The sequence below is a fragment of the Epargyreus clarus genome, unplaced genomic scaffold (genome assembly GCF_041222505.1).
Source record: "Epargyreus clarus isolate Ecla_fem2 unplaced genomic scaffold, WU_Ecla_fem_2.2 ptg000021l, whole genome shotgun sequence".
Classification (NCBI taxonomy): Eukaryota; Metazoa; Arthropoda; class Insecta; order Lepidoptera; family Hesperiidae; genus Epargyreus; species Epargyreus clarus.
Genome location: NW_027332228.1, coordinates 13,936,391 through 13,955,964, shown reverse-complemented (window position 1 = coordinate 13,955,964; position 19,574 = coordinate 13,936,391). Strand labels below are relative to the sequence as shown.

The 19,574-nt window shown below is 36.3% G+C and overlaps 1 protein-coding gene across 1 annotated transcript in view; it reads right to left on the bottom strand.

Annotated features, from left to right (window-relative positions):
- Positions 1-4,311: 4,311 nt before the first annotated feature.
- pcm (5'-3' exoribonuclease pacman) overlaps positions 4,312-19,574 on the bottom strand; it is a 29,391-nt gene continuing 14,128 nt past the window's right edge. The window contains exons 12-32 of the mRNA XM_073084384.1: positions 19,184-19,357; positions 18,554-18,665; positions 17,831-18,009; positions 17,147-17,316; positions 16,486-16,647; positions 15,995-16,062; positions 15,225-15,433; positions 14,344-14,473; positions 13,693-13,820; positions 13,276-13,457; positions 12,683-12,881; positions 11,685-11,944; positions 10,900-11,049; positions 10,425-10,509; positions 10,062-10,130; positions 9,698-9,756; positions 9,067-9,184; positions 7,853-7,981; positions 7,125-7,222; positions 5,304-5,403; positions 4,312-4,911 (exon numbers count right to left, since the gene is read on the bottom strand). Of these exons, the coding sequence (XP_072940485.1) occupies positions 4,822-4,911; positions 5,304-5,403; positions 7,125-7,222; positions 7,853-7,981; positions 9,067-9,184; positions 9,698-9,756; positions 10,062-10,130; positions 10,425-10,509; positions 10,900-11,049; positions 11,685-11,944; positions 12,683-12,881; positions 13,276-13,457; positions 13,693-13,820; positions 14,344-14,473; positions 15,225-15,433; positions 15,995-16,062; positions 16,486-16,647; positions 17,147-17,316; positions 17,831-18,009; positions 18,554-18,665; positions 19,184-19,357 (2,871 nt within the window). The 3' untranslated portion in view covers positions 4,312-4,821. The remainder of the gene's footprint in view (positions 4,912-5,303; positions 5,404-7,124; positions 7,223-7,852; positions 7,982-9,066; positions 9,185-9,697; positions 9,757-10,061; positions 10,131-10,424; positions 10,510-10,899; positions 11,050-11,684; positions 11,945-12,682; positions 12,882-13,275; positions 13,458-13,692; positions 13,821-14,343; positions 14,474-15,224; positions 15,434-15,994; positions 16,063-16,485; positions 16,648-17,146; positions 17,317-17,830; positions 18,010-18,553; positions 18,666-19,183; positions 19,358-19,574) is intronic.

Sequence of the window (19,574 nt, the reverse complement as noted above, 5' to 3'; positions counted from 1 at the left end):
CTATAAAATTAAAATTATATTTAGTTTCATAGTTTATTTGAATTTATTTAACAATTTTATTGATAAATTAGCTAACAAACTAGGATAAAGTTGATTTTATATTGTTTATGTAAAATAATCTTTCGTATACATATTTCGGTTTTCAAAGATAACAACCACTTATAAAACAAACTTGATATTGCCCCTGATTGCATTATTGATGTGAAACATCTATAGCCGCACGTAAAACCGATTTCTGGCGTGGCGATGCATGCCGTGGCGACGCGTCGCCACGCTATACGATGGTATATATATACAGTCTATATGCAGTAGTGTGTACGATGTGGCGACGCGTCGCCATGCGCAAAAATCGTAATATTTTATTTTATCATTATGACATATTTAGTTCCTATCACAATATGTTATTTTCTGCATATTACTTTTACAAAATAATGTCGATGTTTCACATCTGCCAGGCGTCCCGTGACGGCTCACATTGTTTTTTAAATGCCATTATTTTTATATTGATGCGACTCTCAGGTTAAGGGACAATACTCTAAAGAGTTTGTGAGTATGCCTAAACTAGTAAACTATAAAAAAATACTTGTCAAAATGCACCTATTACTGTAAGACCTCCGAAAGGAAATTGTGTAAATTAACATAACTCTTAAAACGGTTTCAGCCGTAGCTCTAACTGAAATCTAAGCTTTGTTTTTAGTTTCGGCTGAAGGAGTTTCGGTGGCACACTAATCTTAACTTTAGCTAAAGGTACCTTATGGTCGCTCCTGGCCCACGACACTGATGTCACTGTATGACAAAACATTTAATAAATCAAAAACATTTATATGGATATGTTAATTATGTTTCGATGACTTAGTAGTCACACAATCATGAACTTGTATAAGCACGAAAGATTTTATGTAAAAAAATGTTCAAGTATTTTTAGGAAAAATATTCTATGAAACATCATAATGATTAAGTAGTTTATCATCTAAAGTAGATCTTATTCTGAAAATGTTCTCAAACGCAACTAAATAATTATAAATCAATGTAATGATTTTATGAAGACATCTTTACGCGGAAACGATTTTCCATTCCCCTGTACAGTGAACAGACGAACTCTTGTGAAAAAAACACTCGTTTATAGTTAACACTTCTCCGATTCTCACTGTATTGTGACAAAAATAAAGACAAGAAATCTATTTTTTTATGAAAACTTTTTTGCCAGAGATTAAAAAAACTCTAGGGATTAGGGTTTTTTGCATACTCGTACTTGCATATTTGTTTGCATATGTGTAAATCTTATGGCATTTATTTCTATCATACATATTAGTTGCAGATTCTTGCAAAGTAGTTTTGACTTTTTGTTTTTTTTTTTATATTTGTCATAGTCCGCGCAAAACTTCAAGTCCGCTCTAAAGTTAATACGCGCAGGTGTCAGTCAGAGAGCCAATACTCCAAGCAAATACTCCGTAGCAACGTAAGGGCACACTAACGCAGCTATGTACCAGTGAACGAGAGTGAGCAGCGAACGGGTGCCGGGGGAACCCCCCGCTGTCTTCGTCCCGCTGATACCTAGATTTTGCTGTTGCGACGCGACTCGTTTTTATATTCAGAGCGGTCTAGCAGTTGTGCGCGGATTGTACCGAGTTTCATAATATTTAAGGGATATTATTTCGAATTGCGTTAAAGAACAGTCCCAGAATAAACTTCAAATCAGATCACATGTCAAGAACTATCGATACTTACAACGTTTTAAACAATCATGCAAAACATAACCCACATTTTGTACTTTCGAATGTACTTCTAAGGACTTATAAAGGGCATCTATTGGCTCATTTACCATTTTAAAATAAAATACAACATTATAAATGACATGTAATTAAATTTTTTTTATCCAACAGTCATACTCGTACTTTCACCATACTAAACTAACATCTAACTATTCAGTTTTTATCATTGAAGAACATTTTATTTAGGCTGAAAATAATTTGCTTGATTTGAAATAGTTAACACGATTAACTTTACTAATCTTTGAATAAAAGTGTGCTTAGTAGTCATTAAGTAAAGATCAAAATTTAACAATATCTAGTATCAAGTAATTGCGAAATGTCATTCTTCGGTAGCAAAACATAGAAACGATTAATGTTTAATAGCAGGCAAAGATAAGTTACTCAAAATTTAGGAATTAGTCCTATCAGAGTAATATCTATTTTTACAAAAGTGATATACTAACACAAAAAAAAATCTTCATCGTCGTAAATTAAAGATGAACTGGGTATTGATGATAGTAATTTTAACATATTTTTGAAAAATAAAAATATCGCGTACTAGTATTATAGAACTTATACTATTTCAACTGGGTATAGCATCCGTAACATTGTATATTCTAGAAATAAATGTAATTATTTATTGAGCTTTCATGTAACATCTAACGAGTAAGTACAATTGATTATTATTGTTTATTTACGATAGATTTACTCTGTACAGCATTAGGTTCAAACCAATTTTCGTACGCATAAATGATGTTATGAATGACTTTTATTGTACTCATTAAATATTTTATTATGTAAGGGGAACTCACTATACGGGGTGTTTAAATTTATTTTTTGCCGATTTTTCTGGGAAAAAATATCAGCAAAAAATAAATTAAAACCCGTATATCGTGATTACCCGTTACATATTAAAATGCATCAATAATATTAGTCTTAAAAACTCATTAAATAATTTATTATTATTTACAAAAATGCAATGTTAAGAAGTTTTCCCACCCCCTCGCTATCAATACCTTAACGATATAGGTAGATTCTTATTGAAATCAATAAATTATTTTTACAAAATAATTCTCTCATTAAGTTAATAAGTCGATTTATTATTTTTATAATTCATTTAATATTAACTCCCAGTCATTAAGTTACACCTTGATTTAATAATTAATAATTTTCAAAATGGCGTCATTTCTATTACCTTGTAATTTTTCCATTTTTTCTTCTTTTCCTTCCAAGTAATGCTAATTACAATATTTATGAAATCAAGTTTTACATGTAATATATTTTTTTAACCACTTATTGGCAAAATTAGAAAAAAATGCCCAAGTAAGTTACAACGCCATCTAGCGTCTAAATTTTACCCTTAGTATGAGTTTTTAATCGAGCACTCGATTAATCGAATCGATTCCTGAATCTCCGTACCTTGCAATAACAAATTTTAGTTCCTACACGATCCGCAAGAGGCGATGCATGTAGAACATGCAAATTCGATATGGTGGTATATGAATATAAGTAATGTTATGTATAATAAAGAAATTAAAACCCGCGTATCGTGATTACCTCGTACATAATTATTATTAAAATGTCGATATGGTGGATGGACTGCGTCGACTCGGTCAAATGTAAAAAATCTCATACTAAAGGTACTTATTATGTCACTTAAAAACAAAATAATATTTGTACAAGACTGAAAGCTCGACATTAAGATATATTTAGTCAAAAATTCCAAAGAAAATACGTTTTTATCTTACCTTGCTTTTCAATAAATCATTTATTCCTTACTTCTCCGTCGACATACGTCATCAATACAATATTTGAATCAATCTCTTCATTAAACGTTAGCTTATTCTTAAATAACGAGGAACCACATTCACAAACGTCGATACAATCAAATATAGATTTCCACCACTTCATAATATATACAAAATGTACAAACATTAAATTTATATTATACGTCAATGATTATCTACTAGTTGAAATATAAGGCGAAGTTGAACAAAATTCGTTTTAAGTTTTGTAAATAAGAATTTTCATTTATTAATCTGCATTCACGTATAATCTATGATGATGTCAATGATATTTTACAATAATGGCAACACTAGATGCCCGAATTGCAGGTTGACCCAGAATCTTATGGCAAATAGGGAAATTTTAATTTGCACTTATACACATTTGATTGTATACCTGAGAAATCTTAAAAATCTCAAGTTTTCAAAGGTATGTGAAGTCTACCAATTCGCACTTATCCTTCTCATTATGAGAGGAGACCCTCGCCCAGCAGTGGGACAGCAATGGGTTGATGATGACACATTTGATTTAATTGAGATTTAACAACCGATATTGCAAAGTGATTTTTTTTCCTTTCCATGCCATAAGATTCTAGTATCCCTAAATTTGATTATACAGCGTCACTCTAAAGCGACAGGCTTCAATTTGCAGAAATGACGTCTAATTACACGCAACACACAAATGTATCTATAACCGGAAAAAAAAAACAAAACAACGAAACGATAAAAACTACACACGTTTAGACAAAAGTCTAGAGCATTTGAACCGGTTTCTTAAGTCCAGAAACACAACTTAATGGACATGATGACAAATTTTGAAATACCCCCTTCTATAATGTAGGCACATATCTACTGATTATAAAAATCATATTATATTGGCAATAAATTGAGTATTAACAAAAATAATTGCATTTTTGATACCAATTCTGAATTAAGCGCTCTCGAACACGCTCTCGGGTGTTATTGCGTCCGCTGGTGACGTCACCCCACTACATCCCATAGAAAAGTTCAAGCAATACGGTCACACCCCAGAAAATTTACGTAATTTTCCCCGATTAGTGTTTCAGGCAAGATGGCAGACTGCAGTATTTCATACTTTTACATTATTGAAAATATGATAAATCTTAAAATTTATATTAAAACCGGGTCATTTTGAGAATCCTTTCCGTACCTATATGGTTTTTATCTAAATAATTTATTCTTTGATTTTTTAATACAGTCATCATGCCCATTGATAAAATAGTGATTTAGCTTAACTTGGCCCTCCACTGCCGTGTTCCCAGAGACTAGTCCTGTAGGCCGGGCAGGTTGGCTGCTATTCTTAGCCGCCTCCTCCTTTGTGGCTTCGATTCAGGGTCCTTCTGTTTCTGTTGGCCCTAAAAAAGTTTCATTCTTTAAAAAAAAGAAAATTTCAAAATGAAGAAGTAAACTTTATGGTTCGACTTCTCAGGCCCCACCGCTTATTTATGTCTAATAACAATAGTTTTAACCACCGGTGTACCGGTTTGAAAGGTGTGGCTAGGGAGACATACTTATTAGATGTTAACTTAGTAATCAGGGGTAGCGAATCTGTAACCAACCTCAGGTAGGATAATTTATCTGGGGTAGATTATACATGTTACATGTTACAGCACAAATGTGTTGCACAGTGTGCAAAAAGTGCAACTGCCAAATATGAACATGTATATTTTTAATTATCTGTATATTAATACAGATGGACTCCTTGCTCGTTTGCTACCCCTATGTTTATAAAAAAAAATGATCTTACCATATTACTAGTAGACTGGGGTTCGGGCAATACTGATATCGGCGCCGGTAACCCGTCCAGGTCTTTTCTAACCGACGAGCCACTTTGATTTTGAGATCGCCTAAAATATAAAATATTTTGTAGATAATATTTTTTTCATATTTTTTTTTTCTTTATTAGGGTAAGGGTAAGGTCAGTCATTCTGCCTGTGGTGGGGGTAGATAAATGCATTATTTTTCTTATAAAGAAAACGTGAACGTTACTTCTAGTAACACCCACTTTTAGAATCAATAATTTTTAGCGCCTCCCAAAACAATGCTCATAGGGTAGTCAATGAAGAATCGCGTTGACGGCATTACAGTGCAGATTATGTTATCGCAATTATGAAAACCAAATAATATAATAGTCAAGGTTTAGTTCGCAAAAAATCTTTACAAGAATATATTATAGTGTGCAAAAGCAATAACATGGCAAGGCAAGCAAGGTGTATAGTTTTTATAGTATTTCTGATTATATTTCAAGCTCAATATTTACATTAGTTTAAGCCGTTTTATCCAAAAAATATCATACACAATAAAAGTATAATGTTGTCATTTTGGTTAAGTAGATTAGAAAGCGCAATAGTTACACATACAAACAATTAAATACAACAATAATTGTCGTACAATCGTGGTATCAAAAAGTTTTCTTTCTTTTTTTCTTTCTTGTCGCTTATTATGACAACATAAACATAAATATTACTCTACTTAATCAGTTTTAACAATATATCTACAGACAAATCATATATCACTACATACAATCAAGATCTACAAATGAAATATAAGAAAGAAACAAAAAACATAACACAAAATAAAGTTTAGCATACCTAATTATTTTTATGGTCACAAATTGTGTATACACGTATGGTCTGTGCGCAGCATGAAATGATAAATATAGAAATTATAAAAAGATAAATCAATCCACACCAAGCTTTGAGTTGGAACACTCCGTGATATTCGAAGTGGCCAATAATAAAAATATCCTTAAAGAATTTGTTATATCTCAATTTGTTATAACTAATATAAACCTAAATTATTAAAAAATATATATTATCTGTGCACAGTCAACTAATTCAAAAAAATAGAATATAAAATAATTTTATTAATTAAAAAAATTGGTACTGAAAAAGAACATAACATCTATTTTATTATATAGAACTTAGATCACCAAGAATTGAGTAAAAAATTACATACAGCCGAACTTAGTACCTATTTCGAAGTAAATTATTTTAATGAAATCTTTTATCATTTATTTATTACTATCTATTTATTTTGGTATTATCATGTGGTACAATATTTCCTTGAATTACTGTATTTACAAGAAAGATCAGCCAACTAAAAAGCATGGACAGAATTTGAACAGATAAATTGAGAATATGAAAAATCCTAAAAAAATATTTAAGTAAACAATATCAAAAGTCGGGTATCAATCCGTATCTACACAGCTATGGATATATCTATCTATCATTATCTATATTTAGTCTTTTTATTAATTTATTAATGTTTTTTTACGTCCGTTCAGTTAAAATTTGGATTTTTTAGCGTATTTATTTTAGTATATTATTTTTTTATTAAAAGAAGTGAAATGAGTTATGGGGTCAAATGCATCTCGAATTCTAATAAAAATTGGCATTAAATAACATGCATTATTAACCCTTAAAATGATACTTTGAAAACATTAAACGCCTGTCGTACGTAATGTGAAACTCGAATTTACATAAAGCAATGTTGCATTAGTAACCAGGGTATTAAAAGAGAGATATAATAAATATGTTTAATGCAATATGTGTGTTGCGAAACTTACCTTCGACTAGTTTGAACTTGTAGCGGGACGAACGGTGTTTTCACTTTGTCGACATGGTTTTGGGTGTTGGCTGTGGCGGCCGGTTGAGGCTGTGAGGTCTGCAAATAATTTTTTGTTACTTAGGTTTTAGAATGATGACACATTTTATAAGAGTCGACTGAAATGTGTTCAAAGAGAAAATTTTCTACGAAGAACTAGTATGATTCGATTGGGTTGGCATCGCCACTTATTACTATGTAATGTACAGGGTTAGTCGACGTATGTAATTAAGGAGGTTATTAGACAGGTCGTTACTGACGGATTTGAACCTTTTTCGTTTTATTATATAGGAGTAGCAGACGAGCATGCAGTCCAACTGATGGTAAGTGGTTACTGCCACCCATGGACACCTGTAATCAACCTCAAATACGATTAGATATTCCTACTTGAGGTCGACCACAGATGCGCCGCTACCCCTGAGGACTAAGCTAGAACGCCTCGGAAAAGTATGTCTCCCTTACCACACCCTTCAAAACCGAACATAGCAGCGCTTAACACTGCTGTTATGAGGCAGAAATAGGTGTGGCGGTGGTGCCGCCGAAGTCAAACCACAAAGTGTTCTACCATCTTTAAAAAAAATGCTATCGAAAAGTTAACTGTTTTTGACTTACATGGCAGCAATGACCATTTACGATCAGATGGACTGCATTCACTCTTGCTACTTCTAAAATATAAAACCAATTACACACCTGTGGCTGTGCCCAGCTGGGCACGAGGCTGAGCGCCGCCTCCACGCTGGGCAGCGAGCTGGGGAAGCGCTGGCCGCTGCCGCCCGGCGGACCGAACGACGGGTACGGCGGTATCGGCGGCTGGCTCTGCTGAAAAAGAAGATACACGTAGAAAGTCCCGTGGAAGACGACCCACATAGGGCAGCAGTCACCGATATCTTCATTACCACCTTATTATGAATCAGACTATACTCTGATTCATAATAACGTGTCCTAAATGTAAACAAAGAAATGTCAGTGTCAAAATATGATACCGGTATTGTGAACCTTAACAAATTAACAAGAAGCAAAGACTTTATCAAACTCACCAAAAAACAAAAACTTTACGGAACTACACACAATTTAACAAACGCGCTATGAAATCGAGAAAACATTAGAGTTCAACCACGATCACGAAATTAAATAACTATGGCTACGGAACATAAAAATGGCGGTAAAAAGAAATGTTTTGGATCCCGATTGTGTTACCATTATCATATTTTAATTTTCTAAAAAACTTGATTTTTTGCATTTTTACTGTATGGACCGAAATTGAGTTAATATAAATAATTGAAAATGTGAATTGATCTTAATTTATTTAGATTGTTATTTTATTATCATTGTATTACTTTAATATCGTCAAAAATAAGAAACTACCATTTGAAAGGTATTTTCTTGATAGGTTAACACCTTTGTTTACATTTTGGACACCTAATTATGAATCGGACTGATATCTAATTGATGGGTTTAGACTTGTTTTCTTGGTCTGGGAATTTAACTAAGCTAAAACAAAATAATTAAGAACATTCTTATCTTTTGTTTAGATAATAGATCTAATCGAAGAAAATGGATTAAGATTTTCTTTTTTTAGGTAGCTATTGACAGGGTTTAAAACAGTAATATACGAGCGACATGCGATCGCAGCTCATTTTTTAACTTTTCGGCCAATAGTGATGTTATTAAGTGTAAAATATATAAAGAGATAAAACAATTAAGAATATCTTTCTTATTTGGTTGTCAAACGATTTTCTTTTTTTTTATTGATAGCTATTAATAAACGAACTTTGAAAACAGCTAGTTTTGGTAATACTAAATATGAATTTATCCATCCTTAAAAAAATGTAATTATTCTGATCGGAAGTCGGGGCAAACATTAGTTCTAATAAAAACCATTATAATAGACTAATGTAACTCACCTTAAAACTACTATTAGTCCATTCTAACAATGTTGCGTTCTGTTGTTGCGACTGTTGTTTCGGCTTGTTGTTGTTGAATGTACTGTTGTTTTCCTGTCGCCAATCCGGTCGTTGTGCCCTATAAGTACACATTATCATTACTTTTAAATACCCAATGTATGTAGCAATAATTATTTTTTTGTAACAATATTTAAGCAATGTTAATGTTAAGTTAAAAGTTTATCTAATAAGTTAAAAGTATATCTTACCCACTAAACAAACTCCAAATACCAACGCTGCTTGCAATAATAGCAACGCAAAATTAAGTTTAAATATCGCAAAGTTTACTATCATAGTATGATTGATATTTAAAATAGAATCATTAGTTTTTGTATTGATTATTTTTAAATATTCGAAATTAAATGGAACGCTATTAACTGAGTTGTAATAATAATGAATTAAATTAGTTAATTAATAATTCGAATAAGTTCGAATTGTAGCTTTTGAATCTAATAAAAATACGATTTATCTAAACAGTATAAGTTGCAATATAAGTTGCTAGCGTAGTAAAAATATTTAGTTATATTTTTCGAGAGTAACAAAACTTTTATTCACTAAGTTCCATTAAAGATCATTAAAATATCAAACTTACTTAGTCGCAGTTGAAACATTGTTTTTAGACCTCCAATTCTGCTCTACTGGGGGTGCGGGCTGTAACAAATAAATTTATATTAAGAAAGTTTTTAAAGGAAAGATGTTATTATATTTTTCTACGATAACCCCTTTATTTCATACCCATTACAGCTTCTTACGTGCTCACATGTAAATATAAAAAAAATGGATATAACTGGTTTAAAATTCACTTCCAAGAATTAATTCTCACACAAATTGGAATAATCAAGTCAAATTTAATGAAAGATCATAATAAATTAAGCTTCTTTCAAAATTGTGTGCAAAAATCTTTTTACAGATACATTCCTTCATTCATAATTAAAATAATATAAAATATCACTTACTTTAGTCTTCTTAGTATTTTCGTCCTCACTGATCTTCAGTAAACTTCTTAATAAATGTGTTGCGCTGTCCTGTGTCAACAACGGATTTATATTTAGGCAAATTTATTTTTAAATATATAGAGAATATTTTTAGTAAGGTGTTTCAAAAATTCTAAGGCAGAATCGCCTAACAGAAAATTCCTTCAAATTATCTTTGCGTGAAATATAGTAGAAAATTGTATCAAACATTTACATTCATGAGAGACACGTAATGAATAAATAGATTTTGTAGTTTTAATATCATCGAAATATGTAAATGTTTAGAGAATGGCAGTCGATTTCAATTTAAAAAGAAGAAATCACTATTTTGTTGAAATAACATACCTGCACTTCAGTGTCATTCTTCACAGCATTGTTGTTCGTAGGGATACGATTATCTGCCACGGGAGTTTTGATATCTCTCGGGGGACTGGAAGTAGAAAAATGGTTTAAGTATATTTGTACAGCAGTAAAGCCTAGTAATGTCAAAAATCAATAAATCTCTTTTAATATATTGTTTGTTGAAAGTATGTCTCCCTTACCACACCCTTCAAAGTAGAACACAGTAATACTTTACATGTTGTTGTTATTAGGTAAAAATAGGTGTCCCTGTTTCTGAAACTTGTAAATAAAGTTTGACTTTTAATGAAGAGTCTTTGAATCTTATTGTAGATCTATTCCATTGCCTGGAATCAAATAAAAGTCTGACTGACATGACAACACAATACAGTTGTTACATAGACTTATCCTTCGACCGTTTATGTTTTTTCAACAAATATATCAGTGTATGGGAATAATAGATTTTATTATACGAGTTTACCTATAGTTAGCGAATGCGGAGTGGTGTCCGTCCTCACGTCGCAGCGCAGTGCGGGGCGTGCCTAACCCGAATGGCTCGTCGTCCACGGGGCTCACATTACCGCGCAGCTTGCGGCCGAACGATATGTTCAGCATGTTGGTCGGCATCATTCTGAAATTTACATTTTTATAATTAAGTTGTATGCAAAAATATTTAATTTATAATATAACATATAATATATTAAACAGTAATGATTAAAAACCATTAGATTTAAGGTTCACATCGATATTTATATTTTCCCAATAATAAAGCAATGCAATTACATTGCTTTAGTTTGCATAATAATAAATTACTCATTTTTTATCACGTCAGGTAGGCGTAAGTTCCAGTTATATGTTTGAAAGCATATATAAAGCTATTTCGCACTGAAATAGTTTAATGGAAGTATGAATTGGACCTTCCCTGAACACTGCTCAGCAGTCGAATTAGCAGCAGTAATAACAATACCAGACGTAATCTAATATTTAAATCTAGAATTCTGGGAATCCATCAACACCACCAGACACTTGAGTTACTAGCTTTTTCATGTTTTATCTTACCAACCTATAAAACCTCGTTTTACCAGCATAAAAGCAAGAAAATATAGTCCGCACCAAACTTCTAGTCCGCTCTGAAGTTTTTGCGCGCAGGTATCGTCAGAGAGCCAATGCGGTCGAAAGCTCAAAATTGCTAACTTACTTATGATAGACCTTATAGCCACCTACACCTATCTAAAGCCTACTTACGTCTCAGTAATAAACACTCACCTATAAAACCTCATCTCCTCGAACAGCTCCTCCCCCTGCGCGCCGGGGAAGGGCTCGTCGAACATCACTTGGTACGTGGGCTCCGCGTTCATCTTGTCGGACAGCCGCACCGTGTTGCAGTCGCTGGGCTGGTATATCGCGGTCACGGTGCCCTTGGCGCCCAGCGGCACCGTCATGTTGCGCGACACGCACACCACGCGGTCGTACAGCTTGAAGTCGGCGGTCGGATCCGGCGATATGTTGCCTTCGTGTAGCTCCGGCTGCGGACAATTTGTTTTTGTAGTTGTGTTGTACATATTCTTCTTTAGAGGTGTTGTGAATTGAAGAGATTGCACCAATTGTAAAAAGGCTATTATCAACAAATTTAACATTTTAAACATGATGTAAAATTTCAAGAATGATACGTACCATATTTTAACTTATCGAACAATGACGAATGTGTAAACGCAACGTACAAATACCGATGAGTACTTTTTTAATTTGTGCTAGAAATCCTACATCGTGCGGAAAACGCCAATATTCAGGTAGAATATTCGTTGATGTTTGGTGAGGGATGAATGGTGAGTTCAAATAATGTTTAACCCCGCGAAGAATGGACGAGAATCGTGATGGGTAACGAATACAGCAGACTGTATTCGGGCACATTCGTTTATGCTCGGCGAGTACCCAGACGTCGAATCAGAGCCCGTTCTCACCGTGGCAGTACACGTACGCTCACCTTGTACAGCAGGTTCCACTTGACCTGCAGCGTGAGCGGCTTCTCCCTGCGCGCGAGCAGCAGCAGCTGTCGCCGCAGCGAGTCCCGCAGCGCGCGCATCTCCTCCGGCTCCAGCGCCTCGGAGCGGCACGTACGCTCACCTTGTACAGCAGGTTCCACTTGACCTGCAGCGTGAGCGGCTTCTCCCTGCGCGCGAGCAGCAGCAGCTGTCGCCGCAGCGAGTCCCGCAGCGCGCGCATCTCCTCCGGCTCCAGCGCCTCGGAGCGGCACGTACGCTCACCTTGTACAGCAGGTTCCACTTGACCTGCAGCGTGAGCGGCTTCTCCCTGCGCGCGAGCAGCAGCAGCTGTCGCCGCAGCGAGTCCCGCAGCGCGCGCATCTCCTCCGGCTCCAGCGCCTCGGAGCCGCACGGCCGCCGCGCCGCCGTGGCATGAGGCTGCGCCTTCAGCCACTGCTGCACCTCTTGAGGCTTGCCTTCGCTGGAAATGTAAAAATTCGTAAATTATTACCATCATTCACGTTATGTAAGATAAGACAACAGTCTTGTCATTCGTATATCAATCGTTTCTTTGTTTAATTTAAACGTCTGAGGCGCTTGGGAAAAAGGATATGGCCGAGCCACATTGATCGTCGGATCGTCGTCGGATTCGACAGTATGGCCATACAAAAAGAGCTCAAAGTACGGAACTATGTACGCATCCTTTCGCATCGGCGTAATGAACGCGCTCCGGCGGCAAACAGACACGAAACGTGATCGGTCGTGGACGGCTGACTGCGGGGACGATCGACTGCTACGATCGACGGCCGAGTGTGGTGATTTACGGAGCGTCAAGCATCGCCGCGTGTGGTCGTGTAATATGTAGGGTCACTCACCCCAGCTGTCCAGGCCAGAGGTCGCTCTCGAAGAACACGTCGCGGCCCATGGTGTGCGCGAGGCGGTCGAACAGCTCGGGGAACGTTTCCGCGTAGTTCCGCACTAGCGCCACACAGCGCGCCGAGTACTGCCACGCACCCGATACTGGACAACGACGAGAGTAGCCGGACACCTCCTGATTCTGATGTATGAAGGTATATGATTAATATTACGTACTCTTAAGGGCGCACGCTAAAACGAGCTGCAACAAATGATCGCAAATAGGCTTCGTTAAATAATAACTTAGCATTAAAGCAGAAATCTTGCTTTTATTGAGTGTTTTTGTAATTTAGTATTTGAAAAAAAAAATATTCCTTATTTTTATAATGTATTATTAAATAAATACAAATGCGATACGACGTTGATTTTGAAATTACCTTTTTGTTAAACTTCAAGTTGAGACCAAGATTAATCTTGCTCTGCGTTTCAACGGGCAGGTCGTTCCGCTCGCCCATTATCACGAGTATCGTGCCAGTGATACGAGACAGCATTTGTGCTGATATACCTATTGAAATATTATGTATTGAGTACACATTTTATAATCCTATTTTTTAAACGTCTAACTTTAAATAACGAAAAATTTAACTTTTTTATAATATTAGCGTAGCAGACGATGGAGTCCACCTGATGATAAGTGGCTACTGCCGCCCATGGACATCTGTAATCAACTGCAGATAAGCTTAGATATTCCTGAGGCCGGCCACAGATGCGTCGCCACCCCTGAGGATTAAGCTGGAACGCATCGGAAAAGTATACCTCCTTACCACACCTTTCAAACCACCACACATCAGCGCTTGACACTACTGTTATTAGGCAGAAGGTGTGGTGGTGGTACCACCGAAGTCGAACAATAAAGGGATCTAACACCTTTAAATGTTCTGTTTCATCAAAATTTGTTCAACAATTTCTGTACCTGTTTTGTTCTCTCGCATAGTTTACAAATTTGAATTAGCACACGCACACAATACACACAAGTTTCTAGCAGCAACGTCGTCACACAATATTGTGATATTTATTTTTCGACTTACCACACGATGCGGCGGCGTGGTTCGCGGATTTGTACGAAGACGCCACCGAATGAGCAGTGGGCGTGGGCTCCACGCACTCCTTCAAAGACACCTTGATACGGCAGCCTCGGACACCCTCTGTGTCTATTACCTGTAAAAAAAACCACAAATTATTTCGTCTTTCAAGCTTTGGGACTTATTTATGTATAATATTTGTACTAATATGTACGTACACATAGTTACTTTGGTAAGTGCTGTGCGCACATATACTACATTTTTTCGTTTTATATGTTTGAGTCAAAAGTAACAATTAGTTATCCAAAAGTATTGGTTAGCATACTAGACGCATGTCTTCTCCATCAGCATGCGGGCGGGATCTTGTCACGCACATACACATACGTTAACCCTTCTGGAACACGCACCTGCACACTGTATACACCCACAGGTGTACCGTGTTTTGTACGCCTCATCCTTAGCATGTACATTTACGATATTTTTGTTTCGTATGGTGGTCACAATTATTTGATCAACATAATCATCACATATTTTTGTTGCCTATAAATGTCAGATATTTTAGCTGCGTTCGTGCAGGCAGAAATTATTGAAATCGTTCTTGGGTTACATATGTTTGCTAATCTGCCTGCATATATTTATGCTCGTGACTGTACGCTCTGCCACGCACATATGCCATTATGCTTCTCCCACGCTTTACATATACATGCATACACCAATACCACCTGTAATGCGCGTGCTACATGCTCGTTCATCTTTGCATATCGATACACACAAGCACGTGCAGTGCGTATCCGCACGATTCCTCCACCAGGTACTCCTCACATTATACACACACAGCACCGCGCTCCTGTACACACACACACACACACACACGCACACACACCCACCGTGGCCAGGCAGCCGTAGTAGGGGCCGAGCGTGCGCAGGAACACCAGGTCGCCGGGCGGGTAGGCGTGGCGCGGCGTGCTGTAGCGCGCGGGCGGCGGCACGGCGCTGGCCGCGCTCACGGCCGTCTGCAGCGCGTAGCCGCACGCTACGGCACACCACGTCTCCTCCACCGCCATGCGGGACGCGTCCGCTACCACGTACTTGTAGCCTGCGGACGAGTATCATGCTGTTATGCAACGCTAAGACGCACGCAGAGTAGAGTCCAATAGCCGCAAGCCATGTCGACGCTACCTACATAACTCATACTATATAACACGAATACGAATAACCCATTGTGCTTCGACTCCGGCGGCACCATCGCCACATAACAGCACGGCGCACCTCTGTTCTGTCTTGAGTGGTGTAATAATAGAGGCATACTTTACATGGCTTTCCAACTTAGTCTTAAAAAGTAGCAATACATTTATGTCCTACCTCAGATAGGGATGTAATGGTATCTAGGATTTATTGTCTCCATGAACGGCAGTAGTCACTTATCATCAAATTGATTATGTACACATATATGATTATGTTCTCGAGCACATACGTCACCACTGCCAAAAAGTGAGTGTCAGCTGTGAGTCAGTCTGTATGCGACCGTCTGTCCGAGCGGACGTAATGATGTGTTAACGAATCAAATAATATTACTATCCGGGCCGGGAACACTACACTCACAACGATAAATATAAATACTTTTTGTAAAATTTTAATTGTAGTGTAAATAAATTACCTTTTAAATTGACTGCATGTACTATCACATGCACATCTCCCAACTCTATGCCGAGACGATTCATGTTGCTGAAATTAAAAAAAAATCGGAAATTAGAAGTGAAACAAAAAATAGTGATTTAAAAATAATTCGATTATTTTTTTAGACGCGGAATGAAACTGGCGCTTCTTTTGAAACAATGTAAATACAATTTATTTACATAAAATACCTTTCATTTTAAAAAAATAAGTTAAATTTCTATAACGAATACAATTCATTTTTAAAATTAAATTATAATTACGGCGCTTTTTCACTACTTAATCTTCTCTTGTAACTAGCAAGTTAAGTACCTTAGTAATTAAAGTTATAAGGTACTATTGGTACATTGGGCACATATAAGACCTTTAAATAAATTAATTAATTCACTCACTATTCAATAATAGACCGTTCAGCTATCCATTATTTGGGCAGACACATAAAAGCCCTCTAAAATATTTAGTGCATTCACTCACTGTTCAATAATAGTAGACCGTTCAGAAATCCACTGTTTATGGAGATTCCCATTGTTGTGCTCCACAGTGTAGTGCGGCAAACCGTTCACCACCGCATTGTCATTGTTGTTCTGATTTTCCACGTGGTGGAGACGCATCTTCTCGTTTGAAACTGATACTACCCTGAATAAGGAATTGGTAACAGCTGTTTTATAAGCTAATGTGTGCAATTGTGTTTGTTTAAATTGAACTTGTACAAATATAAGATGTCTAGAAACTTCGATAACCTGATTCAGAATCCAGTGGAGCCATCTCTTGTTGAGATGCGAGAAGTTGTCATAAATTAACCCAATGAAATTATAGCTGGTAAGTAATTAAGCAAAAATTTTCGGTATTTGTTCTTTAACTTCTTAACCGACTTCAAAAAAGGTTCTGTATTCAAGTGATTGAATAACTATTTTGTAAACTTGTATATGTGTGTATCCATGATATTCACAACATAGAAACTATGCTGGGCTATATGTAACCTAGACTACAAAAAAAAATGCATGTAACTATGTGTGTGTGTGTGTGTGTGTGTGTGTGTGTGTGCGTGCGTGTGTGTGTGTGTGTGTGTGCGTGCGTGTGTGAGAATTGGTATAATCAATTTAAAACTTGTATTTATTTTGTATAATATACTCACTTGGCCCTAGTGAGATGTGGCCAGCCCACCCAGATGACCTTGCCGAGCAGCTCCTGAGCAATGGTCTCCAGTTTGGGGTTGGTGTCTTTTTCCGGCAACAGCTCCACTATCATGCTCTCGTTGCGCGAAGGCTGGTCGAACACCTTCACTCTGCACTTCTTTATGCTTGTCTGGAAATATGTCATAAACACGTAATAAGTGGGAATTACACTTAAATGTGTAATATTGTACCTGCAAATAACTTTTCTTTTTTATAAGATTGGAATAGTATGTAAGTTTGCAGTTCCTTGTATGCAAGTTAGTCAGCATTTAAGCAGATAAACCATACTGGCTCTAACACCTTTGTGATATCCTTTATAAAAATCAATTACATAAACTTTCATATGAGCGAACATCTTGCACCTCGGGAATGGTATCTGTGATCAGTTTCATGTAGAACCCTGACTATGTATGGAGTTCCTGAGACCCTGACTCTGTGTGGATATGGAGTAACTCCATACAGAACCAGCAGTGAACAAGATGAAAAATCTTATAAAAAAACGTTATGCCACCATTTTGAATTTCTAACTTTATTGAAACAAATAGATGTAGGTATAAAAGGCAATTCCTGTTAAAATACTTTATTTTTAAATCGTAATAATCAAATAAAACCTTATTACCACTATTATAAAATCGCCAACTGACCTTATACTTCAAATGCCTCATAGTCGGGAAGCCGGGGAACAGCAGGTCCCGCTTGGCATTGGGCAGCATGCCTCTCTTCAGCTCATTATCTGGCACGAAGATCTCGTGGCGCCACACCTCCTTCTCTAGCGCGTGGCACGATGTTATCCGCGGGAAATATTCCGGCGCTTGGATCGGACCTGGTGATGTTGTTTTTAATTGTATTTGAATATTTCTTCGAAATTCAATGCCTCCATACCATTGGCGTAGAGGAAAAGGGATTAGAAGTTCCCCCCCCCCCCTAGTTTGCAGGAATAAAAAAAATTTACAGACGATGACTTCTGGTGGGTCTTTGGAAGCTGATTTAAACTACACCAAAGCTTTCTGTACCCTCCCCCCACCCCACCACCCCCCGCCTCCCCTCAAAGATACACCTACATCATATCTATCTATCGTCGTCTATTCTATCCACCAAAATATTACGCTGGTCTATTGTAAACACATCGGGAGGACTGAAATTATTTAGGTAGTAGCATCTTTTCTCGGGTACATATTCATTGAGGTAAATTTCTCTCGATTTTACATATTTTTATATATGATTAAACCCCATAAAATTTATGTACCTTATTTAGCAAGTATGAATAGGAATATACAAAACAATTAAAGGATGGAACATACATTATAGGCCGCGGTAAAAAGTAGAGAAAATAAATATGTCATTACAGTTAATTATGTTTCACATACCAAGATCATTGGCTGTCCAATTGTAAACAAGCATTGGGCCGTGTGTGTTGCGCTTGATTTCCTCTTCAGTGAGCCTCTTATAGCAGGGTTCCATTGCCGATAATAGATTTACCTAAAACAAAATAAGAAACCGCATTGTATTTTCTTTATAAATGTTCTTCCTTAACTAATATTTAAGTCTTGCACAACTGAATTTACTAATATGTGCCAAATTATTAAAATATAAACAATATGGTCTGTGTTACTTTCTATAAAATCCAAAATTACAAGTAAACTCATCAATACCCTAAATCGATAAATAAAAATAATGAACATTTAATTGTGTTAATAGATTGAAATCTAACCTACCCTAACCTCACTTACAGCTATATGTTGATATATAAAACTAGTTAAACACTACTGTGTATGCCACTATGTATAAAAATTTCTTTGAAAGAAATTTATTACAATTTTCATGTATTGTGAAATCGAAAATTTTGAAAATACGTTCATCATATTTTACTATTAAGCATAAAACATAATTGAAATTAATTTAGGCTTGTTGTTTTAACATACCTGCATTATTAATTTATACAATTCTGTAATTATGTAAACTGATACAGAGTCACACAAAAAAAAAGTTGAACTTACCTCATCAATAAAGGGTATTAAAACTACAGCCTCCCAATCATTTTTCTTGCCGTTCAGATCCGTTTCGAAGTTGATTGGATAGTAGTGCACTATGGGGGAGTCTTCGTCCGTCATGAGATCGTGGAACGGCGCGGGCAGGAGATGCTTGCTTGCAGATGGTAGAACTGCTAACAGCTGGAAATATTAATCATATATTTATACATTACAAATACAAATATGGGTTTTTTCAATTGGTTGTTGTTGAAAGTTGTAACCTGTTGAACTTGTTTTTTTTGCTACGCTTTCACGCCATAACTTCCAAACCAATTGTCATAAAATATTATGTTTAATATTATAACGTTGTCAAAGGCTTAGAAAACATCGTACGGATAACAGAAGCCGCGAGAAAAAA